General features: G+C 39.2%; 1 protein-coding gene across 1 annotated transcript in view; it reads left to right on the top strand.

Annotated features, from left to right (window-relative positions):
- Nucleotides 1-21946, top strand: part of RFC1 (replication factor C subunit 1) — an 81586-nt gene that overhangs the window by 43889 nt on the left and 15751 nt on the right. The window contains exons 6-15 of the mRNA XM_005666588.4: nucleotides 465-697; nucleotides 1554-1631; nucleotides 5250-5327; nucleotides 6997-7084; nucleotides 8361-8632; nucleotides 12816-12923; nucleotides 15606-15785; nucleotides 17214-17318; nucleotides 19683-20082; nucleotides 21728-21840. Coding sequence (XP_005666645.2) covers nucleotides 465-697; nucleotides 1554-1631; nucleotides 5250-5327; nucleotides 6997-7084; nucleotides 8361-8632; nucleotides 12816-12923; nucleotides 15606-15785; nucleotides 17214-17318; nucleotides 19683-20082; nucleotides 21728-21840 — 1655 coding nt within the window. The remainder of the gene's footprint in view (nucleotides 1-464; nucleotides 698-1553; nucleotides 1632-5249; nucleotides 5328-6996; nucleotides 7085-8360; nucleotides 8633-12815; nucleotides 12924-15605; nucleotides 15786-17213; nucleotides 17319-19682; nucleotides 20083-21727; nucleotides 21841-21946) is intronic.

The raw sequence follows: 21946 nt of genomic DNA, 5'->3' as shown, positions 1-21946 counted from the left end.
CCCCAATACCCTATCTAAAAGAGCACCCTTCATCACTCTGATTCTTTCATCCTATTTTACTTTTTCTTCATAGCATTTATAACTTGACAGCATATATTTGTTTATTTTTGTATCTGTTTCCTCTTCTAGACTCCAAGCTCCATGAGGGGGCAGGGCTTTTTTTTTTTTTTTTTTTTAATTTATTCACTGCTGTGTCCTCAGTGTATAGCACATAATGGATGCTCAGTGAATACTTGTTGAATATATGAGTATATACTTCCATGTGCTCTGGTAATTGGGGGAAATGGTGTGTTACAGACCTGACACTAGTAACTGTGAGGATAACTGTTGAATTTAGGAGATAGGAAAAAAAAATCATTAGTATCTCAGCTCTTGTATGCTTTTTGTAAAGCTTGTGGAAGTGGTTCCTTTTTTAATTAAAATTGATGTTTTATCAAACAATATTTGGTTACATTCTATTTAAGATGAAGAAGATGACTTTGTGTGTAAGAAGGCAGCCTCTAAATCTAAAGAGAATGGAGGATCTACAAATAATTATCTTGGAGCATCAAACATGAAAAAGAATGAAGAAAACACTAAGGCCAAGAATAAGCCATTGTCACCAATAAAACTTACCCCCACGTCAGTGCTTGATTATTTTGGAACTGGAAGTGTTCAAAGATCAGATAAGAAGATGGTTGCGAGCAGAAAAAAAGAAGTGAGTGTCTACATATAAACAAGAATGTTCAGGATTTATACCTTTCACTGTTATTAATAAGAGGGGAAATTTGGATGAGTAGATCAACGTTTTGTTAAAGTAGTTTTCCTATGATTATGGGTAAAATATATTGCTGTTATTTTGGAGGATGATGAAATTAGAATATCACATATTTAAGTTTTAATACTTGAAAGTGGGAAAAGTTTATTTAAGTCCTAAGAATAAATTGTAATGCTTAGAATTTACTCAAAGTGCAAAATAATTTTACTGTTAACCTTAGTCAGACGAAAGTAGACAATATATTTGTCCCCAAATGAGGTCATAAATACATAACCTAGAATAGAGCCTACCTGCGCCGTACTTTTGACCTTCTCTACTTTGGCTGGTGTTGGGTTCATCTTTTTCTGGACATTTAGGAAACAGAAATACAGATGAATTAGTGAAAGTAGTTCCCTGCATTGAAGCCTGCCAAGTGGGGTGTGTGTGCGTGTGTGTTAATTTCATTAGTGCCTCCATAAGACAGTGTGATCATTCTCACATATTGGTTTGCCAGTGTTCTGGACTACTTCTGAAGCCAAGACTTTAGTCTGTAGGTTTTGTGGGGGGTACTTCTTTTGAACATTTCAGTAGAATTAAGTGAGAGCCATTTGTCTGTAGGATATTTGCTCATTAGGAAATTGGCTGTGGTCAGGGAGTAGCCATGAACAGAATTATTTGGCTGGTGTGCATTGAGACTATTTCATAACTGATACATTTGTCTCTCATTAGTGTGTTTATTTAGGAACAGTTAAGAAAAAGCACCTTATTTTGAACTTAAGATTTATGCTGATCTTACTTGATTTTCTTTGAAATATAGCCTTCACAAAATGCAGATGATTCCAGATTAAATGACGAAGCCATTGCCAAGCAGTTACAACTTGATGAAGATGCAGAGGTATTGGCATTTTGTTTATGTATCATTAACACCTTGATGTTGTGACTTGCTATTTAGTCTACCCAGGCCGACAATTAAAATTATTCTAGTTTTGTTTTAGATTGAGCCTCACTGTAAAAGTCATGCATAAAATAAGTTATATCTAATAGTATATGAAAATCTATATTTAAGATAAATGATGAGATCGGGGATAATTATTTAAATATTTATTACTAGATTTCTTTGAATGGAAGCTTCCTAGTATAGCTAAGATAATTTAACTTGGTCATGTCTCTTTTCACTGTGAGCAATCCCATCCCCTCCTGTGGCTTTAAATACTCTGCATGTACAGGTGATCCCTAAATCTGTCTTCAGTTCAGAGTGCTCTCCGTTGTAAATCTGTTATGTTCACTCACTGAGTATTTATTTAGCACTTATTGAGTGTGCGACACACTTTTAGGTGTTAAAGATACTGCAATGAAAAAAAATTAGGTTATTATAAATGCTGTGAAGAAAAGTAAAAGAGTAGATGGGGGGTGATCAGTGGGGTTATGAGTGTTCTTTTTTAAATATAGAGGTTAGGAAAGCCCCTCTGAGGAAGTGACATTGGAGCACAAAATTAAGTGATAATGATGAGCCTTGGGGCTGGCCACCTGAAGGAAGTTTTCCTCTAAACAGAAAGAAAGGCAAGTGCAAGCATCCTGAGGTAGAAATGTTTGAGCTTGATGAGTTTGGAGAAATAGCTAGTGGCAAAACCTATTAAGTCTGGTCTTTGGTTCCTACCGGTAGGGCTTGGGATGGTATGAACTTTGGATTTTAGTCTCTGTGAGATGAGAAACCATTGGAGTATTGACTAGAGCAATGATAATGACTTTTGATGGATCTTAAAGTTATTCTGGCTGCTCTGGAGCTAATAAATCATTGTGGGACAAGAGCAAAAGCAGATTAGTTAGGAGACTGTTACGGTGGGGAGATGAGAGAAGATGTTGTCCTGTTTATTAGCTTAAGTATTATTTCCTTTACCAGGGTGGTGGTAAAGGAAGAGATAGTGAGAAATACCATGTATCTGAATGTGCTGTGAAAGTGCAACCCTTAAGCTGCTGATAGATTGGGTGTAGGATATGAGGGAAAGAGAAGATTCAAAGATGACTTCATGTTTCTTTGGCTTGAGCAACTGGGTTAAATGGTGATGTCATTTATTAAGCCTGGAACACTGATCCAGGGAAATCAAGAACTCTGTTTTGGACATAAGTTTGAAATGCCTAATAGGCTTCCAAATGGAGATGCAGAGTCAATAGTTGGAAAGAGGAATCTGCAGCTCAGGGGAGAGGTCTAAGCTGAAGGTATTTATTTGGGATTCTTAGCCTTTGGATGGATTAAAACCAGTGTAACTGGATGAGATCATGGGGAGAGAATGTAAACAGAAAAGGAGTCTCTGGATTGAGCTCTGGGGCACTGTTAACAATGAGAGGTCAGGAAGAGGAGGATGATCCAGCAAAGGAGATTTAAGAAAGTGGCTGGTGAAGTAGGACAATCAGGAAAGCTTGGTATTATAATTATGGAAGCCAAGTGAAGAAGGTATTTCATGGAGGAGGCTCCAGACCTTGGCATCAGCTGTTCGAACCCCTTCCTGTTTATTAGTTTAGGTTATTACTTCCTCACATTCTCTAGACTATGTTAGAAACCACTTCTGTGCACTCTGTTGCACCCTGTGTAGCTACTATTAACATTTATTGTGTCTCTTAGGAAGACGCTTTTGCTACTTAAGTGTCTTCCTATATGTAGTCTTTAAACTACCCGGAGGGCTGTTTATGTCTCAGTTCTGGTGACATCAGTGCTCTTTAAAAAGAGTGTTTGGCAGAGAATAGGCTCTTGATATCAGTTGTTACGAGAGAACAGTATTCTAGTCTTTTGGGATGTATCTGACTGTTCATGCTTTATTAAGTCAGCAGTTTGTAACTTGGGTTTTCAATGACTACACTGTTTTGTTTCAGTGACTACACTGAATTATACCTACACATAGGTATCCACATGACTCAGGGTAGCACAGATGGCTTAGGTGAAATTGTGAAGTGATACCTAGGGACCCGACTTCTTATCTGTTCCTAAGACCAGAGGCTTATTACCCTATCCTTTCCAAACCAGGTGTGGTACTTTGTGTCATTCTCTTCTATTTTCCCATTTCTATGACATTCTTTCAGAATCTTGTCTGGGTAATTTATTAGTCTGATGAAGGACTTTCAGGTGTTAATGACTGACTCATGATGTCTTTTCTGAATATCCCTTTAAGAGGTTCTATTCTACATACCCCCATCTTTCACCTTTTCGTTTGTTTACTGAATGTGTGTAGAGAATCTACCACGTAAGTGTGTTAAACACTGTCTGCTGTGCTGAACATTGTATTAAAATATAGGACTTTTGATCACATGCCATAATTACTAATAATGAATTTCTAATGAAAGTATTTTAATTTCTTATGTCTTCTAAACCATCTAGAGTCCTCTTTACTAAAAGTATACTGCATAGTGTAAAATTAAAAAAAAAATGATAGAGATTTCAACCAGAAATCCTTGCAGGACCACTGGAAGTTTAGACTTTGAAGGACCTTTATATGATGAAAATTTTCATAACTGTTTTTAGAAATTAGATGTGTGGTTCAGTTATGGTAAAGAAATATTCAGTAACAGAGAATTTATTGATGGGCATTTGTGTGCAGCTGGCTTTCTTATACCTTGAATTAGGTTATTTTATGAATAGGAGGAGGCTTGATTACTGAGTTCCTATTAGGCTTATGCCAATTTTCAAGCCCTTTTGGATTGGGTAGATTTTGAAGTCCTTTCCTTTGGTTGAGTAGTATATTGTGTTAAGCCATTTTATCAGGGGGCGTAAAACCATTTAGTTTATAATGAGAAATGTATTCTATTTCCACACTTTCTTTGGAAAGAGCTCCATTTTTATTGAAAAAAAAAATGCTTGGGAATAACAGCGAGGTAACTAGAAAGTATGTGTGTTGGCATGTTAGGAAAACTTCTGATACAATCATTTAATTCAAAAGTCAGATCAGATAAATTACTGCTATGTTGTACACCATAAGTGTATATAATATTGTTGAATCTACTGCACTTTGGTTTAAAAAACATCAGAACAGATACATTTGAATTAATAACAAAGTAAAGTTTGATGATACTAGTTGATAGTTGCATTTGTATATATTTTACTATTGTGTGTAAAGAAAGTATAACAGTTTCTTGATGTTTTCGATTCACTTTTTTGTGCCCCCCCCCCGGCTATTGTTTTTCTATTAGGATAATGATTCTTTTCTGAGCTCTTCTTAGAGTTTAAAATAAATAGAAATGAGAGATCTGTAAGGTTACATTGGGACCGTTAAGAAAAAGTTAAAGACTTTGAACTCGATGCTCAATTTATCTATCACACCTATAAAGCTAGAAATATATGTTCTGCAGTCTAACTTGTCTTAGTGAAATAAGCCTGATGCCTAACTATAAGTGGGAAAATGTCATAGTTACTTTCTGGAAAATGTTTTTCCAGTTTCTTTTTAAGTATCATGAACAAAACATTTAAAAACTTTTCATTTACAAAAATAAGAAAATCAGCTCACTGTGTTGACACTTTTTACAGCTGGAGAGACAGCTGCATGAGGATGAAGAGTTTGCCAGAACATTAGCCATGTTGGATGAAGAACCCAAGGCCAAAAAGGTAGTGGTGTTTTACCAGGCTGTTTACACCTTAAATATACAACACAGATCAGTGTTTCCTTGCAGACCTGTGTTTTCTAGGCTCTGGAGATAAAACCATGATTAACTCTTCTAGAAAGAGGCTAAATTATTTTAATTTATAAAAATGTTTTTGGGGAAGTTCCCATCATGGCTCAGTAGTTAACAAACCCAACTAGTATCTATGAGGATGTGGGCGCGATCCCTGGCCTTGCTCAGTGGGCTGAGGATCCGGCATTGCCCTTAGCTGTGGCGTAGGTTGCAGACTCATCTTGGATCTGGCGTGGCTGTGGCGTAGGCCGACAGCTACAGCTCTGATTGGGCCCCTAGCCTGGGAACCTCCATATTCCGTAGGTGCGGCCCCAAAAAGACAAAAGTGTTTTGGGGGGAGCTTATTGAGAAACTTACTCTTCCTAAAAGTTGATGAAGCCAAAGCCAACCAGAACCTTTCTTCACAAAACAACAGATTGTAACTTTTACTTAACTCTCTGTCACAAAGGGGTTCTTCAGTACTTGTTAAGAGAATAACACTGGTAAAGATTCCCATGGAATCTAAAGTTTAATAACTTTAATATTAATTTTTAAAGCATTATTTTGCTATTTCTAGTTAGCTGACTTTAAGATCTATATTAGAACAATCTCAGATACTAATGAGTGTATTTTTGGGAATCACTAAAAGCATCAAGATTTTTTTAAAGCACTTGGTCTCCAAAAACTTAGCCTTATTTCTGTTGAATCATATCTTTGTCAGTGTCAATATCTGACTATTTTAAAAGATTTTACAACAATCCAGGTGTAACACAATAGGGAATGGTGGGGACTTTGTTATTTGAAAAGCCTTCCTTCATATAAAGACATTCAACTTACAATTATTTTTTTAAAAAATTCTTGGACCCCAATTTGTGGTCTTTTTGTCAAATGAGTTTTGAAGGATCAGTGAAGAGAATGGACTTTTTTTTCTATTTAGAGAAAGTATTCTTTATTTTTCTTTTAAGCTTTATATTTTTAATTTAGTCTTCTGGGTTTAGATTTTAGTTTTTAACTGCATAATACTGACAGTTTGAAAATTGAGGTAAAAGCAGCAGAAACAAGGCTTTTATTTTCTTTTTTTTTTTTTTTGTCTTTTCTGCTATTTCTTGGGCCGCTCCTGCGGCACACGGAGGTTCCCAGGCTAGGGGTCCAGTCAGAGCTGTAGCCACCGGCCCACACCAGAGCCACAGCAACTCGGGATCCGAGCCGCATCTGCAACCTACACCACAGCTCACGGCAACGCCGGATCGCCAACCCACTGAGCAAGGGCAGGGACCGAACCCGCAACCTCATGGTTCCTAGTCGGATTCGTCAATCACTGCGCCACGACGGGAACTCCCAGGCGTTTATTTTCAGACTAGCAAGTGGGGGAAAAAGTGGCGTAATATTTTTATAGATGTACTTTTTGTACTCTTTCATCTGTTTCTTTATCTGTAAAATTAAAAGTAATATAATATGCTTCACTTGCTCCAGAAATTTTGTATATGAGTGAATGAAAATTTATTGTATCGTTTGGCTAGTTTAAAAGAAGACTTTTAATTTTTGGTAGTTTTAACAGCATAACTTTGTGGTAATGGTTTTCCTGTTATTTGTCACATTTGACACCTTTTACATTTTCTTAGGCTCTAAAGGACCCGGAAGAGAGAGAGACATTTTCATCTCTACAAGCTAGTTTATGTAAAGCAGAAAAACCTAAATATCCTCATAAAGGTAATGCAAGTGGAAAAAAGTCAGCTAGAACATTTATCTTCATAAAAGGAAATTCATGTAACTATTTTAACATTCTTTTCAATAATTGCTTGGTATCCGTAGGTAGACATTATTTCATAGGAGTACTGTACTATGTTCTACTTACGAACATTGAAAGCTGTTTGTTTCAGCTTATAGGTATTTTTTGTTTTTTTGGTTGTGCCTGAGGCATGTGGAAGTTCCCAGACTAAGGACTGAACCCATGCCACAGCAGTGACCTGAGCCAAGCAGTGATAATGCCAGATCCTTAACCCACTGGGCTGCTAGGGAACTCTGTGTTTGGAAAGCTGTTTGGATATTAGCTGCCTGCCTGCTCCATGATTGTTGTGAGCAATGTATCACAGCTCTTGGCTTCATTTTAATTTCCAAGTGTGGTGCAGTTGTGTGGACTTCAGTGTATGAAGACAAAGAACTAGATGTTTCAGTCAGGCTCATAGAGTTGACTCATAGATACATTATCCAGGTCATCTGAAGCTCTTCTGCTGGTTGTCTGTAGGTTTTATTTTTTTTAGTGGTCCTGATATCTTAACCATCTGCTGTAGATGGGCTTAATCTTAAATCTGTTCATGTGGGAGTTCCCATCGTGGCTCAGTGGAAACAAATCTGACAAGTATCCACGAGGATACAGGTTCAATCCCTGGCCTCGCTCAGTGGGTTAAAGATCTGGCATTGCCATGAGCTGTGGTGTAGGTTGCAGACCTGGCTGGGATTTGGTATTGCTGTAGCTCCGATTTGACCCCTAGCCTGGGAACTTCCATATGCCACAGGTGCTGCCCTAAAAACACCAAACAAACAAACAAAAAAACATGTAGTTTTAATCTTAAAATCCCAGGATTCGTTCACATTTTATTACAAACAGGTTTTTTATGTGATATATTCTAATTAGTAGCTTTTCTCTTTGTGAATTTCAAATCATTGAAGTTTATCTGTGAAATGAAGTCTGTATCCTCAGATGTAGTTTACTATACTTCCATTAATGAGTAATTTATATTTAAAGGATAGATAGATCCCTTAATTTAAACTGGCTATACAAAGAAGTAATACATAAATGTTTAATTTTTTAAAATGTTCTGAATAAACTGAAGAACTGAAATCTTAATGTGAATGTTATAAAATCACCTTATGACATTGTGTGCTGCTAGGATGGTTCTATTGAAAAATTGAAAAGTAATCTTGATACTGGGTATCATTTTCCAAAAAACAACAATCATAATCTCTTTCTTCCTAATAAAAACAGAGCGATTTTCAGATGAAAGAAAGAACTACAGTCCTAAGAAGCAAAAATGTGAAAGTTCAAAAGAATCTCAGCCACATTCCAGGTCATCAGCTCATAAAATAAGAGAAACTTCTTCTCCAAAAGCCAGTTCCAAGCTGGCACTTTTGAAAAGAAAAGAAGAGAGTTCTAATAACAAAACAGAGCCGATGGGCTCCAAAAGGAAAGAAGATGCCATTGAATTAAAAGAGACCAGAACTCCTAAGAAAATCAAAGGTTCTCCAGCTAAAAAAGAGGTAGGGCTTTTCTAAAAGCAGATCGTTTTGGGGCTATGTATTGATCTAGGTTTGATTGTTTTCAAGTTTTATTTCTAAGAAGTTATTATAGTACTTTTAAGATATCATCTTATTTAAAGATGCCATTGCAGAATATAGGTTATTAAAATATAACTAAATTAGCCAATATTTATTGAAGGTTAATGTGTATCAGATACTGTGCTAATACATGTGGCATGTGATGTAATCTTCACAACAACAGTGTGAGATATTTATATTTATTGTTCATCTTTTGAAGAGGAGGAAACAGGCTTAAAGGGTTTAAGTAACTTTTCCAGGATCCTCCAGCTAATAAGTAGCAGAGCCACTTTGAACTTAGGTCTGCTGAGGCCAAATAAAGCAGTGTAACATGGTAGCTCTGAGCATGGACTCCAGAGCCAGTTGCAGATCATAGTCCTGCCACTGAGCAGATGCGTGCCCTTGGTCTGGTTACTTCCCTTCTCTCTGCTTTGGTTTCCTCATTTGTAAAATAGGGATAGGAGTTCCCATTGTGGCTCAGCGGTAATGAACCTGACTAGTATCACTGAGGATGCGGGTTTGATCCCTGGCCTCGATCAATGGGTTAAGGATCCGGCGTTGCCGTGAGCTGTGATGTAGGGTATGGCTGTGGTGTAGGCCAGGAGCTGTAGCTCCGATTCAACCCTTAGCCTGGGAACTTCCATATGCTGCAGGTGTGGCTCTAAAAAGCAAAAAATAAAATAAATAAATAAATAAATAAATAAAAGAGGGGTGATAATAGTACCTAGTGAGTTAATGTGTATAACCACTTGCAACAGTACCTGGTACATAAGTGCTATATATGTTTTTGCTGTTGTCATTAAAATAACTGTTATTTGGATTTGTCCTGAATGTATTCCTTTTTGCTGCTATTTAGCAGTGTTGAGATACTGAAATCATTTTCAAAGGAATAAACAGTGAAATAATGGAGAATGATTTTCAGAAGTTTTTTAATGTATATTTGAGAATTGAATGGCTTCTTAGAGTCTCCAATATGGAACCACTTTATTAGAATCATAATGAGAAAGCACCATTTCTTCAAGCCTTTTAGGCATGTGGAATTAAAAGCAGAATATTATTTATTTTATCTGCTCATCACCATTACTTTTTAGTGCAGAACTATGAAATGGTGATTTCTAGATGCTTTTGTTTTTGGTCAGTGCTCATAATATGCTTAAGGGAACAATTAACTTTTTGATCTCAGATTTTTCTTCACTAAATACTTGGCTGGTGGACAAATGTTTTTCTTCAGGCACACTACACATGTTCAGTTTATAGAGGCTTATCTATTTTTATTAAAGGAGAAGAAATATTTCCTTTTTTTTTTTGGTCTTTTTTTTGCCATTTCTTGGGCCGCTCTTGCAGCATATGGAGGTTCCCAGGCTAGGGGTCCAATCGGAGCTGTAGCCACCAGCCTACGCCAGAGCCACAGCAATGCAGGATCTGAGCTGCGTCTGCAACCTACACCACAGCTCACGGCAACGCCGGATCGTTAACCCACTGAGCTGGCGCAGGGATCGAACCCACAACCTCATGGTTCCTAGTCAGATTTGTTAACCACTGCGCCACGATGGGAACTCCAGGAGAAGAAATATTTAAATGACGTTGTTACTCTTTGACCTAATTTTTCAAATTTGGAATAGAAATTACTCAGAATTTTTACCTAAGTAGTTGAGAATATGAAAGTCTATTTTATTTTATTTTTAATTTTATTTTATTATTTTATTTTATTTTATTTTTGCTTTTTTAGAGCCACACCTGTGGCATATGGAGGTTCCCAGGGTAGGGGTCTAATCGGAGCTACAGTTGCTGGCCTACATCATAGCCACAGCCATGCCAGATCCGAGCTACGTCTGTGACCTACACCACAGCTCATGGCAATGCTAGATCCTTAACCCTTTGAGTGAGGCCAGGAATTGAACCCACAACCTCATGGTTCCTAGTCAAATTTGTTTCTGCTGTGCCATGACAGGAACTCTTGAAAGTGTATTTTATAAATTAAATCTACCTCAGTTAAATAATTTTGATTTCATAAATCGGTATGCTTCAAATTTATTCTATAATTTGTTTATAATTCAGAACAGTTTTTTTTTCATAGAATTAATGTTATATATGAATAATTTTCCCATTTTGGCATGTATTGGTTGGACTTTCCTGTGATGCTTGTTAGAAATGTGGTTTGCTAGGGCATGTGGTCTGGGCAGGTATATTTCAGTAAGCTCCTCAGGTGATGTGACTGTACACCAGTGTTTGACAGTCACTGTCAAAAAGTAGGGTTAGAGTCTAGGACCAGCCTATAATGGCTTATTTAGGTCAAAACCAAAGCAGCTTATTGTGTTTTGATGATTAAATCATTTATTTGTATAGAAGTAGTATTTGCCTGCTCTCAAAGGGATTTGAGGTGCCTTACAAGTTAAAAATAATGTAAAATGGAAAGTTGAAAAGACAACAGAGACCATTCTAAGTGGTCTGGTTCTTAAATCAGAATATCTGGGATGTTCTTCCCTCAGGTACACATGCCCCATATCTCTGATTCAGAAATGTGGAGTGCATCCAGGGATACATGGTTTAAAAAATTTCCCCAGGATTTTCTTAGATATATCCATGGTAAGATCCTCTTGAGAGAAATAGAATAGGAGAGATTAAATGCTGAAGGCAGAGTGGTGGTGTATAGAATGTGTCTGATTTTTGGAGGAAAGTTTGCCCTCGTTTGAGCCAGCTGTTTCTGTGAAGCCATTAATTCTCAGACTGCAGCATTCACATGCCCAGGGGTATAGGGGATAAGTTATTTTAAAGGTGTACAAGGCCATTGGATAAAAATAGGATATTTGGAGTTCCCTTTGTGGCGCAGCAGAAACGAATTCCACTAGGAACCATGAGGTTGCAGGTTCGATCCCTGGCCTTGCTCAGTGGGTTAAGGATCTGGTGTTGCCGTGAGCTGTGGTGTAGGTCACATATGTGGCTCAGATCTGTCATTGCTGTGGCTCTGGCATAGGCCGTAAGTTATAGCTCCGATTAGACCCCTAGCTGCGGGTGCGGCCCTAAAAAGACAAAAAAAAAAAAAAAAAAAAAAAAAAAGGATATTTTCTTGTGTGATCAATTTTACTTAGGGAAAAATTAATTTTTCATTAAAATTAACGTGATATATTATGGAATATAACTTTTTTTTTCTTTTTGGGGCTGCACCTGAGGCATATGGAAGTTCCCAGGCTAGGGGTTAAATTGGAGCTGTAGCCGTCAGCCTACACCACAGCCACAGCAGTCCCAGATCTGAGTCTCGTCTGTGACCTACACCACAGCTCAGGGCAATGCTGGATCCTTAACCTGCTGAGTGAGGCCAGGGATCAAACTCAGCATTCTCATGGATACTAGTTGCATTCGTTTCCGCTGTGCCATAGAGGGAACTCCTAGAATATAAAATTCAGGAGTTCCCGTGTGGCACAGTCTCTGAAGAGCCAGTACGCAGGTTTGTTTCTCGGTCCAGCATAATGGGTTAAAGGATCCAGTATTGCCACAGCTGCAGTGTGGTTACTTGTGGATTGGTCTGATCCCTGGCCTGGGAACTCCCATGTGTGGTGGGACAACCAAAAAAGAAAAAAAAAAAAAGGTTCACATGCATTTTTTAATTTTAATTTTAATTTATTTTATTTTATTTTTTTTGGACTTTTTAGGGCCGCACAAGCAGCATATGGAGGTTCCCAGGCCAGGGGTCTAATCAAAGCTGTTGCCGCCGGCCTACACCACAGCCACAGCAATGCCAGATCCTTAATCCACTGAGTGAGGCCAGGGATCGAACCCACAACCTCATGGTTCTTAGTCGGATTTGTTTCTGCTGTGCCACGATGGGAACTCCACACATGCATTTTTGAATTAAAATACACTTTTTTGTTTTTTTGCTTGGGACTAGCAACTATACACCCATTCTACCCAGAGGTATATACCTTTAGAGAGAGTCAAAAGATTCGAGAAGGGTTGATGCAGGGATGTGTATAATCCATGCATGCGTAAATTGGGGGTTACCTCTGTAGTTAAAAATGTTAATGTCAGGCCCAAACACTGAGGTGACTTAATATTTATTTATCTATGTGTATTTTTAATTTTACATGAATTCTGTGTAACGTTCAATTTTCTTTCCCTCTTCCTGAAGTCCATAAGTCCCGAAGATTCTGAAAAGAGACGTACTAATTATCAGGCTTATCGAAGCTACTTAAATCGAGAAGGTCCCAAAGCTCTGGGCTCCAAAGAAATACCAAAGGTAAGAGGACTGAGAGGATGTGTCAGGGCCTCCGGCCTGTGGGTCCATGTATGTATTCACTATGTTTACAGCAGCAGAGAATTAATAATTAAAAGTGAACACAAAAGCCTTAGTCACCATCTTAATGAATTAGTGGTGTTTATTCAACTTATGAGTCACTGCTTGGTACGCAGAACGATTTCCCTTTAAGTAACATGTAGCCCTGCAAGGGCTGAGCTTTCAGGATATGGCATTCACAGGATTAATTCTCCTTGCCTTCATGGTGCTGCTGATGGTCTAACTCAAGAAAGAGACGTTAAATAAATTATTATTTAATTATAATTGTGGTATATGCCATAAGGGAAAAATCCAAGATGCTCTTAGTATAACAGAGGAACCTGGCCCAAAGAGGAGCGGGGCCTGGTATCACCAGGTTTGCATCTCAAACAGCATTCTGGCTGCTGAGTATAGAGTGCAGTGCAGGGGGAGGAAGAGACACAGGGAAGTCAATTAGGACAGATGGTGAGAAATAATAGAGGCTTGTCTAGGGTAATAGTAGTAAAAGTGCTGAAAAGTGACGTTGTTTCAATGGATAAGGTAAAATCTGTAGGACTCAGTGATAATTGGAAGTGAGAAGTGAGAAAGAATGAGCATTAGGGATGATTTCCTGGTTGTTGGCATGAGCATCTGGGTGGCTGCTGATGCCGTTGGAGACAGAGCAGATCTGGGGAGATGATAATGAGTTCATTGTGACCACGCTGTGCTTTAGATGTATGTGAGATAATCCACGTGGAGGTGTTCAGTGGATGGGGATGTGCAGGACTGGGCCTCGGAACTGAAGTCAGGATGGGATGTAAAAACTTGGGCATTATTGGCATGTAGGTAAGTTTGAAGGGATTGATGGCGCCTGGCAAACAAGGACAGAATGAGAAGAGAAGCGGCCCTGGGGGCTTAGCTGCTCCATGAAGAAGAGGAGGGTGGAACCCGCAAGCAGACTGAGAGGAGGCAGCCACAGTGTGGGAGAGAAGGCTGATAAAAGTGGTGTCAAAGAAACAAAGGGAAGAAATGACGGAGGCAGAACCTGATGGAAATGGGTTGAAGAGGGAGTGAGTGGAGATAAGATGGAGGCAGCATAAGTAGATAATATTTTGGTAAGTTGGTTGTGAAGGGGAGAGGAGAGAGAGGCCTCTTAGCCACAAATGACAGTTGGAACTCAGGGAAAAATGTGGTGGGTGATACTAAAGTCATGTTTTTTTGCAGATGGGATTGATTTACCAGAAAAGGGGAGATTGAAGATAATGCCAGAGAAAGAAGGATAATCAAATGGAGTGTGAGATTTCTGAGAATCCAGAAGGGCAGGGCCTTCAGAGCACAGCAGGAGATTAGTGGTTCCTTTAATAAAGGAAGGGGAGAAGAGAAGCCTTCAGGGACTGGTGGATTGTCTTGGAGGCAAGAGAAAGATGCTGGCCTTGCCTCCTGTGCATAGTGTACGAAAGACTAAAAAAGCCTCTCCTTGAGAGGACTTGAGGCAAAGTGGTGTTCTTTGGGGTGTAGCCAGGTTTCAGTGAAGGCCAGGCTGTGGAGGGACTGTTAGAGAAGAGGCTGGAGAGTTTGCTGGTCTAGAGTTCTAGAGTTGAGGAGTTTGGTAGGGAGGCTAGAAGTGCAGAGATTGGATAAGTAAAAAGATAGTCAGAAACATAATGGCTGATAGTTCAGGAGATGATAGGTGTTGGGGTGTGTGGGATATGGGTTTGCATATAGAATTTTCCAAAGTTATTTTAAATTTTTGAGAAGAATTTATGTACCTTAGCGTTCAAAAGATTGTTTCAGTCCTAGAATCGTGGGGACCTTGAGATGTTGAGTGTCAAACCTTTTCTCTCCAAGCAGATTAATTGCTTTTTTTTCCCCTCCAAGAGCAGTTCTTCACCTGGATGGTGAAGGATTAAACTTGTAATATGGCAGTCTTTGAATTTTGTTTAGCTTCTTTTCAAGCCTGTTTTAATCTGTGTTGATTTCACTTCTCTGTTCAAAGAGTAATAACTTGGAATGATTTACATGATTTTCATTTTGCTTGACTGTACCACATTGAATCATTGCAAAAGTTAAAAAATCTATAACTATACACAATTCCAGTTAAGGCTATGTGTCTCTTCCACCCAGCTCTTTTTGGCGAGTGTCTTATATTATCAAGTTAACTTTCCAGTTGAAATCATATGATTTTGCCTTTAGGTTACTTGTGGGTTGTTAGATTTTTCTATCATAAGGTAAATAGCCACAGAGAAGGGCAGGAGCTCAAACTTGTTTAGCTTTTTCAAAATTGAAGGTTTTTTAACAACAGCAAGATATTCTGTGGGTACATTCATCTGGTTGTTTACCTAAAGTTATACAAGTTAATTAGTAGTTTAAATATCTTAAAAAAGAGTAATATGAATGGATAATTTTAATAAGTTTTCCTAACCATATTGAATGTATATGTGTTGTGGCTGGTTTTATTGGTTTATTAAATGTTAGCCTATATAAGAATTTCTCAGGACTTGATTTCAGGTTCTGCTTATTTGCTGTAAGTTTCCTACAGGTTTTTTCATGCTGAGGCTATTTATGATGTCAAATGAGAAAAATCAACTTCCTGCAGTTTTGATGCCAAATATTTCTTTGGAAAGCTACCATGTAATTTCCTCTCTGCTTGAACATTTTGGTTTTTAGGGAGCTGAAAATTGCTTGGAAGGCCTTACGTTTGTAATCACAGGAGTGCTGGAGTCCATTGAAAGAGATGAGGCCAAGTCTCTAATTGAGCGTTATGGGGGAAAAGTAACAGGAAATGTCAGCAAGAAAACAAACTACCTTGTCATGGGTCGTGATAGCGGTCAGTCCAAGAGCGGTAAGGTGGGTACTGCTGTGTTCTCAGCAGAGTGAAATAGCCTGCTTGCCTTGGCAGGGGCTTGCATGTGACCATTTGCAATAATGTCTTCTACATAGAATGAAATGAAAGAAAAACATGGAAAAGTAATTTCTTTCCTACATTATTTCTTCTCCACAGAAGTATTGTTTGGCTTCGACCCCAGGATTTTGGTTTTCCAGCTGAAGGCACAGTTCCTGTTTCCTTGGCTGTCTTAGTGTACTGTTCTAGTTAAAATCTTTTTTTGAAGACAAGCAAATGCAGTTAGTTAGTCCTAAGTATTGCTATATGTGCTGCTTTGGACTCCATCTTGTTTTTTTTATTGGAAGCGCTCTTTATTGGAAGGTGTGTCAGATAGGATTGCATTTAGTTCTAAGTGATAGAATACCTGACTTACTGTGGTTTTGACAAATGGCTGCTTATTTCCTTATCTTACAAGAGTTCTAGAGGTAGGCAGGTGCAGCAGCTCAGGGTTGTAACTAGGCCAGTTCCCTTCTCCACTTCTGTCATCCTTATTGCTTAGCTTTAGTCTTCGTGCATGTTACCTTGTGTTGCAAGGTAGCTGCAGCTGTCAAGGTCACGTTCAAGGCAGGAAATAGGGAGCAGATGTTGTACTAGCTGGGAGTGACCTTATGAGAGTTTTCCCAGAAACACCTCTTGTAGAATTCCACTTAAGTCTCATTGGCCAGAGCATCACATGGCCATTCAGAGCTCTAAGGGAGGTTGAGGAGGATGAGGACTTTTTTTTTTTGTTTCCTTTTTTTTAGGGCCTCACCCAAGGCATGTGGAAGTTCTCAGGCTAGGAATCGAATTGGAGCTGTAGCTGCCAGCCTCTGCCACAGCCACAGCAACACCAAATCTGAGCCCCATCTGTGACCTATACCACAGCTCAAGGCAACACTGGATCCTTAACCCACTGAGTGATGCCTGGGATGGAACCCGCATACTCATGGATACTAGTTGGGTTCATTTCCCCTGAGCCACGACAGGAACTCCTAGGACTTTTGTGATTCTTATAACTCATCACTTGGAGATGGACACATTGGTGTTCTGTCAGCAAGGGAGAAGGTGGGAGAGAATGTTTGCCAGCAGATCAACCCTGGGAGAAGGTGTGAAGAGCTGGAATAGGCCCTTGTGGCGCTGCCCTTTGTAGGGTATTGGGAAAGGAAGAGCAGTCTGCAAAAGTGGTGTGTACATTTCAAGTGCCAATCCGCCACTCCTCGGGGAGGTATCTGTTATTTTCTTTCTTTTTAGTATTACTTTTTTTTCGTGAATATGGTTTTAAAAATATTCCAGTATTATGTAATTTATGAATGTTTTTTACCTCCTGACAAGTCTGAGAATCATATATATATTTTTTTGCAGAAATTAATGGTTAGGATGTGGTTTTAATGATTTGCCTTTTCAATCAATAGGCAGCAGCCTTGGGAACAAAAATTATTGATGAGGATGGCCTATTGAATCTGATTCGAACTATGCCAGGCAAGAAGTCCAAGTATGAAATAGCAGTTGAGGCTGAGGTTTGTATGAAACTTTATTTATTTAAGTTGGTGTATAGCAACTTTCCTGTTTCATAGAGATATTTCTTGGATGGATACAGACCTCTGGGCTAAAAGACTTAATTTCTCATTCTATTGCAAATGAACTTCCTTATTTCCTTTTGAATTTTTTTTTTTTTTAGGGCCACATCACTGGCACATGGAAGTTCCTGGGCTAGGAGTTGAATCGGAGGTACCGCTTCTGGCCTACAGCACAGCCACAGCAATGCCAGATCTGAGCTGAGTCTACCACCTACACCACAGCTCAGGACAGTGCCTGATCCTTAACCCACTGAGTGAGGCCAGGGATTGAACCTTTATCCTCATGGATACTAGTTGGCTTCATTACCGCCGAGCCACAATGGGAACTCCCCCTTATTTCCTTTTGAACAGGGGGACTCTGCTTTAGGCTGTTGTCTTTGACATATTTCCTTACCTTTGTCAAAGGAGTATGAGGAGAGAAAGAGGATAATGTATTGTACTTGTCATATCTACTTATTAAACTGTTTTATTTTCCATATTCTTGGAATAACTGTACAAAGATTATTGCTCAAGAGTTCTTTAAAGAATATATTTTAGGTGTCAGCGGGATAAAATCATTTTCAGTTAGAACTATATTAAGACTTTTTCAGTTGTAACAGGAACCCAGCCCTTATTAGCTTCAGCAGAAAGGGAAAAATTTGGACTCACATTGCTAAACCATGAGCAGAGTGAGTCTGATGTAGGAACTACTGACTGAGTCTACTGACTATAGTGCTTTTAGGGCCCTTTCAGTTTCTGTCTCTCTACTCCTAGTGTTAGCTTCATTCATTTCCCCTACATAAAGGTCTTTTCCATGTGTAAGATACAGAGGTGCCAGGAGCCCAAGTTAAATCTCCCCAGCTTTGTCACCCAAGTGGCAAGGTGGTCTTTCCATTTATTCCAGTTAGGAAAAGCTTGGGGAATGATTTGGATTGGCCCATCATCCAGTGTCCCCCCAAGGCTAATGACTTACCTAACCACAGTGCAGTTATCAAAGCCAGGAAGTTAACATTGATACCACACTGTTAACTGAAGCTACACGTGATTTGAACTTCACCCCCCCCACACACACTGAGCTGCTTTTTTCGAGGATCTCACACTGCATTTAGCTGTATCTTCTTAGTCTCCTCCAGTCCATGATAGTTCCTCCAGTCTTTCCTTGTCTCTTCATGGCTTTGATTTGATGAGTAGAATGTCTCAATGGGGCTGTTGTGGTTTCCTCATGATTAAATCAGGTGATGCCTTTTTGACTAGAAGTCCACGTAAGTGTATTGTGTCCTCTTCAGTGCATCCTAGCAGCTGTGCTTAATGTCGATATATCTTATTACTGGTGATGTTAACTTTTACTACTCGGTTAAGAAGATTTTGGCCTGGTTTTCTGACCGGTAAAGTGACAGTTTTCCCCTCTATAATAAATATCTTGGGGAGATGCTTTAATACTATGCTAGTATCTTGTTTTTCCTCAATATTCACCCACTAATTTTAGCATCCACTCACCGTGTTTTTTTTTTTTTTGAGACATTATTAATGCATCATAAAATCCACCCTTTTAAAGTGTATGCGTTGGTGGTTTTTAGTACATTCACAAGCTTGTACAGCCATCACTGTTGTCTCTTCCAGAACATCTCCTCACTCCTCCCTCAAACCCTGTACTGATTAGTAGTCACCTTTCATACCCATCTCCTGGCAACCACTGCTGTACTTTCTGTCCATGGATTTGCCTCTTCTGGATGTGTTGGATAAAGGAAAACATGTAATATATGGCCCTTTGTGTCTGGCTTCTTTCAGTTAGCATCATATTGTCAAGGTTCAGCTATGGTGAAGTGCTTTGGTGCTTCACTTCTTTTTATTGGTCATTAATGTTACATGGATATGTCACACTTTATTCAGTCATCAGTTGATGGTCATTTTGGGTTGTTTCCATTTTTTGCCTATAATAATATAATTGTTCATATAAAGTGTAAGAGTGATGCTGCGAACATTCATGTACAAGTGTTTTGGAGGAATTAAATTTTAACTCATCAGAAAACAAAAAATTCTTATTCCTTCATCTTTTTTTTTTCAAACTGATTTTATATTATTTTAAAAAAACTATTATGTTATCACTTTTAAAAATGCATTTCAGTGCTTTTTGATGTGTTGTTAATTTTTATAAAATTTAGAAGGTGGGGATTTCACAAACTGCAGGGTCCATTGTGAAAAGACAGACCCAGGTTGGGTAGCTCACTTGACTGTCTCAGATTGCCCTCTAGAGTGCATTTAGCAGGGTAGAAATTCTGTATATCTCATCAGGTTTCTTTTTTCCTCACTTTCCCAATTTTTAAGATGAAGAAAGAAAAATCCAAATTGGAAAGAACACCCCAAAAAAAGGATCAAGGAAAAAGAAAAGTTAGTCCAACTAAGAAGGAATCAGAATCTAAAAAGTGCAAACAGACTCCCAAAAGGGAAAGCTCTATAAATTCAATAAAAAAGGAAACCAGTGTGTTTCGGAAAGGCCTGGACTTCAAGGAGCAGGTGGCTGAGGAGACAGATGGTGACAGCCGGGCTAGGAATTTGGCTGATGACAGCAGTGAAAACAAAGTGGAAAATTTGCTCTGGGTGGATAAATATAAGCCAACCTCGCTCAAGACCATAATTGGACAGCAAGGTGACCAGAGCTGTGCCAACAAACTCCTACGCTGGCTCCAAAACTGGCACAAGAGTCCATCCGAAGATAAGAAACACGGTGATTTTACAGCTTCATTCATTTTTTTTGGTGTGTGTCTGTCACCATGTAATTAATTGCTTAGTGACGCATAGGTTAGGAAATATATAGTTGGTTCAGTGATCTCTCAGCAAGCATTTATTGAGAGCCTGCTCTGAGCCCAGGTGCTGTATTAGACCCCAGGGGTGCTATTGTGGACAAAACAGTTTCCTTCAAGGAGCTCCTAGTTAGGGAGAGAGAGGTGAACTAGCAGGTGAAACGTATTGTGCTGAGTCCTGTTATAGGGTCAAGTGTAGGATGCAAAGGGGAGGGAGGTGTGTGATCAGGGATGGGGATGTGTGCACCCATCCCTAGAGGAAGGAGTATCTGAGCTCAGACTTGGAAACGAAGAAGGCGTTAACTAGGTGAAGGGAGGGGCTGTTGGGTGGGAGAGAATACAGGTACCAAGGTCTGAGACATGTAAGAGTGAGAGCCAAGGAGACTCGGGGGTCAGGGGATGGTGCAAATAAAAGGCCGAGGCACGCTTACAGGTAGGCAGCCTGAGAATCCCAGTAGCATGTTTGCTTTTGGTAGCCCTGACAGGCCTGGGTCTCTCTAGTTCTTTGCTTGCTCACATGAGTTTATCATGGAAGATGAACGGTCACGATACGTATTTAATGTCCAAAGTGTTTATTATTGGAACTGAAGTTTCCAATCACAAATGTAAGTAGTGTTTTCTTGAGCTTCAGCCACAGCCCTTGGGGATATTATGTGAAAAGTATGAAGGAAAAATTTAGTGAGCATTGTAGTGAGTTCCCAAAGTGATGAGTGGGTTATTAATGTCTAGGTGGTCATTAGACATTGGCTGACAGTGCCAGTTTATTTTACTTAAAATGGTTAGATTACATAATTCTAATGATACAGGGTTAAACTTAGGCTGCCTCCTTTTGTTTTTCTATAACCAAATAAAAGCAGTGTAAGTGCTTTGTGTGGCTGGAGAAGACTCTGAATAAGGGTTTGGGTGAACTATAGCCCCTTTTTCCATGCCCACAGTGGGTCTAACCATCTCTCTCGTAGTCATTGTGTGTGTATTGAGCACCCATTATATGCCAGGGCCCTGTGTGATGAGGGGAGGAAGGATGCTCTAGAGTTGAGCAGGGCAAGATGGATAGTTGCACATACAACATTTTCAGTCCATTCTTTTTGTGATCATGTAGGTGACTATGCTCGTTAATATTTACTGAGGCATGTCAGGCTCTGCCCAGCATGGTCATCCCCACAGCATCCCTACCAGGCACATTACTTTTGTTACCCTTGTTGTACAAAAGAGGAAACAGATCCGGGGCGGGGGGTCGGGGAGGGGGCAGAGTTAAGTCACTTCTGAAGCTGCTGAGCCAAGGAGTCAGGATCAGAGCCTGAGCTTTGTAGGAAAGAAACTCATAAAATATTGTTTCAAGTCAAAGTTTTAAAATTTTAGTTTTTTATTTTGACTGGAAGTGAGATTGGGAGAAGAATTTCACTAAATGCTCTGGAAACTGTTGTTCATACCTTGTAGAAAATACTCTGCAAATTTTGAAGTAAATTGGAGGACAGCTCTTGATGCTAACTTTATGCACAGTTATTCTTGCTATTCTTGTGTTTCTGTTGGGTAGTATAGGTTAACATTCTGAAATTTCTTTTTTCCTAGCAGCAAAATTTGGTAAATTTGCTGGCAAAGATGATGGCTCCAGTTTTAAAGCTGCATTGCTCTCAGGCCCTCCAGGTGTTGGCAAAACCACCACAGCTTCTCTGGTTTGTCAGGTAGGTGTTCTATCATTGCTTTTCTTTTTAAAATTTTTTTTTTTTTCTTTTTTTTTTTTTTGCTTTTTAGGGCTGCACCTGTGACATATGGACGTTCCCAGGCTAG

This window comes from Sus scrofa, chromosome 8 (genome assembly GCF_054392235.1).
Source record: "Sus scrofa isolate SSC_HxYL_T2T_F1_AM1 chromosome 8, Sscrofa_HxYL_maternal_Yorkshire_Landrace_v2.0, whole genome shotgun sequence".
In the NCBI taxonomy this organism is placed as follows: Eukaryota; Metazoa; Chordata; class Mammalia; order Artiodactyla; family Suidae; genus Sus; species Sus scrofa.
Note: the sequence above shows the minus strand (reverse complement) of the source record. Positions and strands in the feature narration are given on the sequence as shown.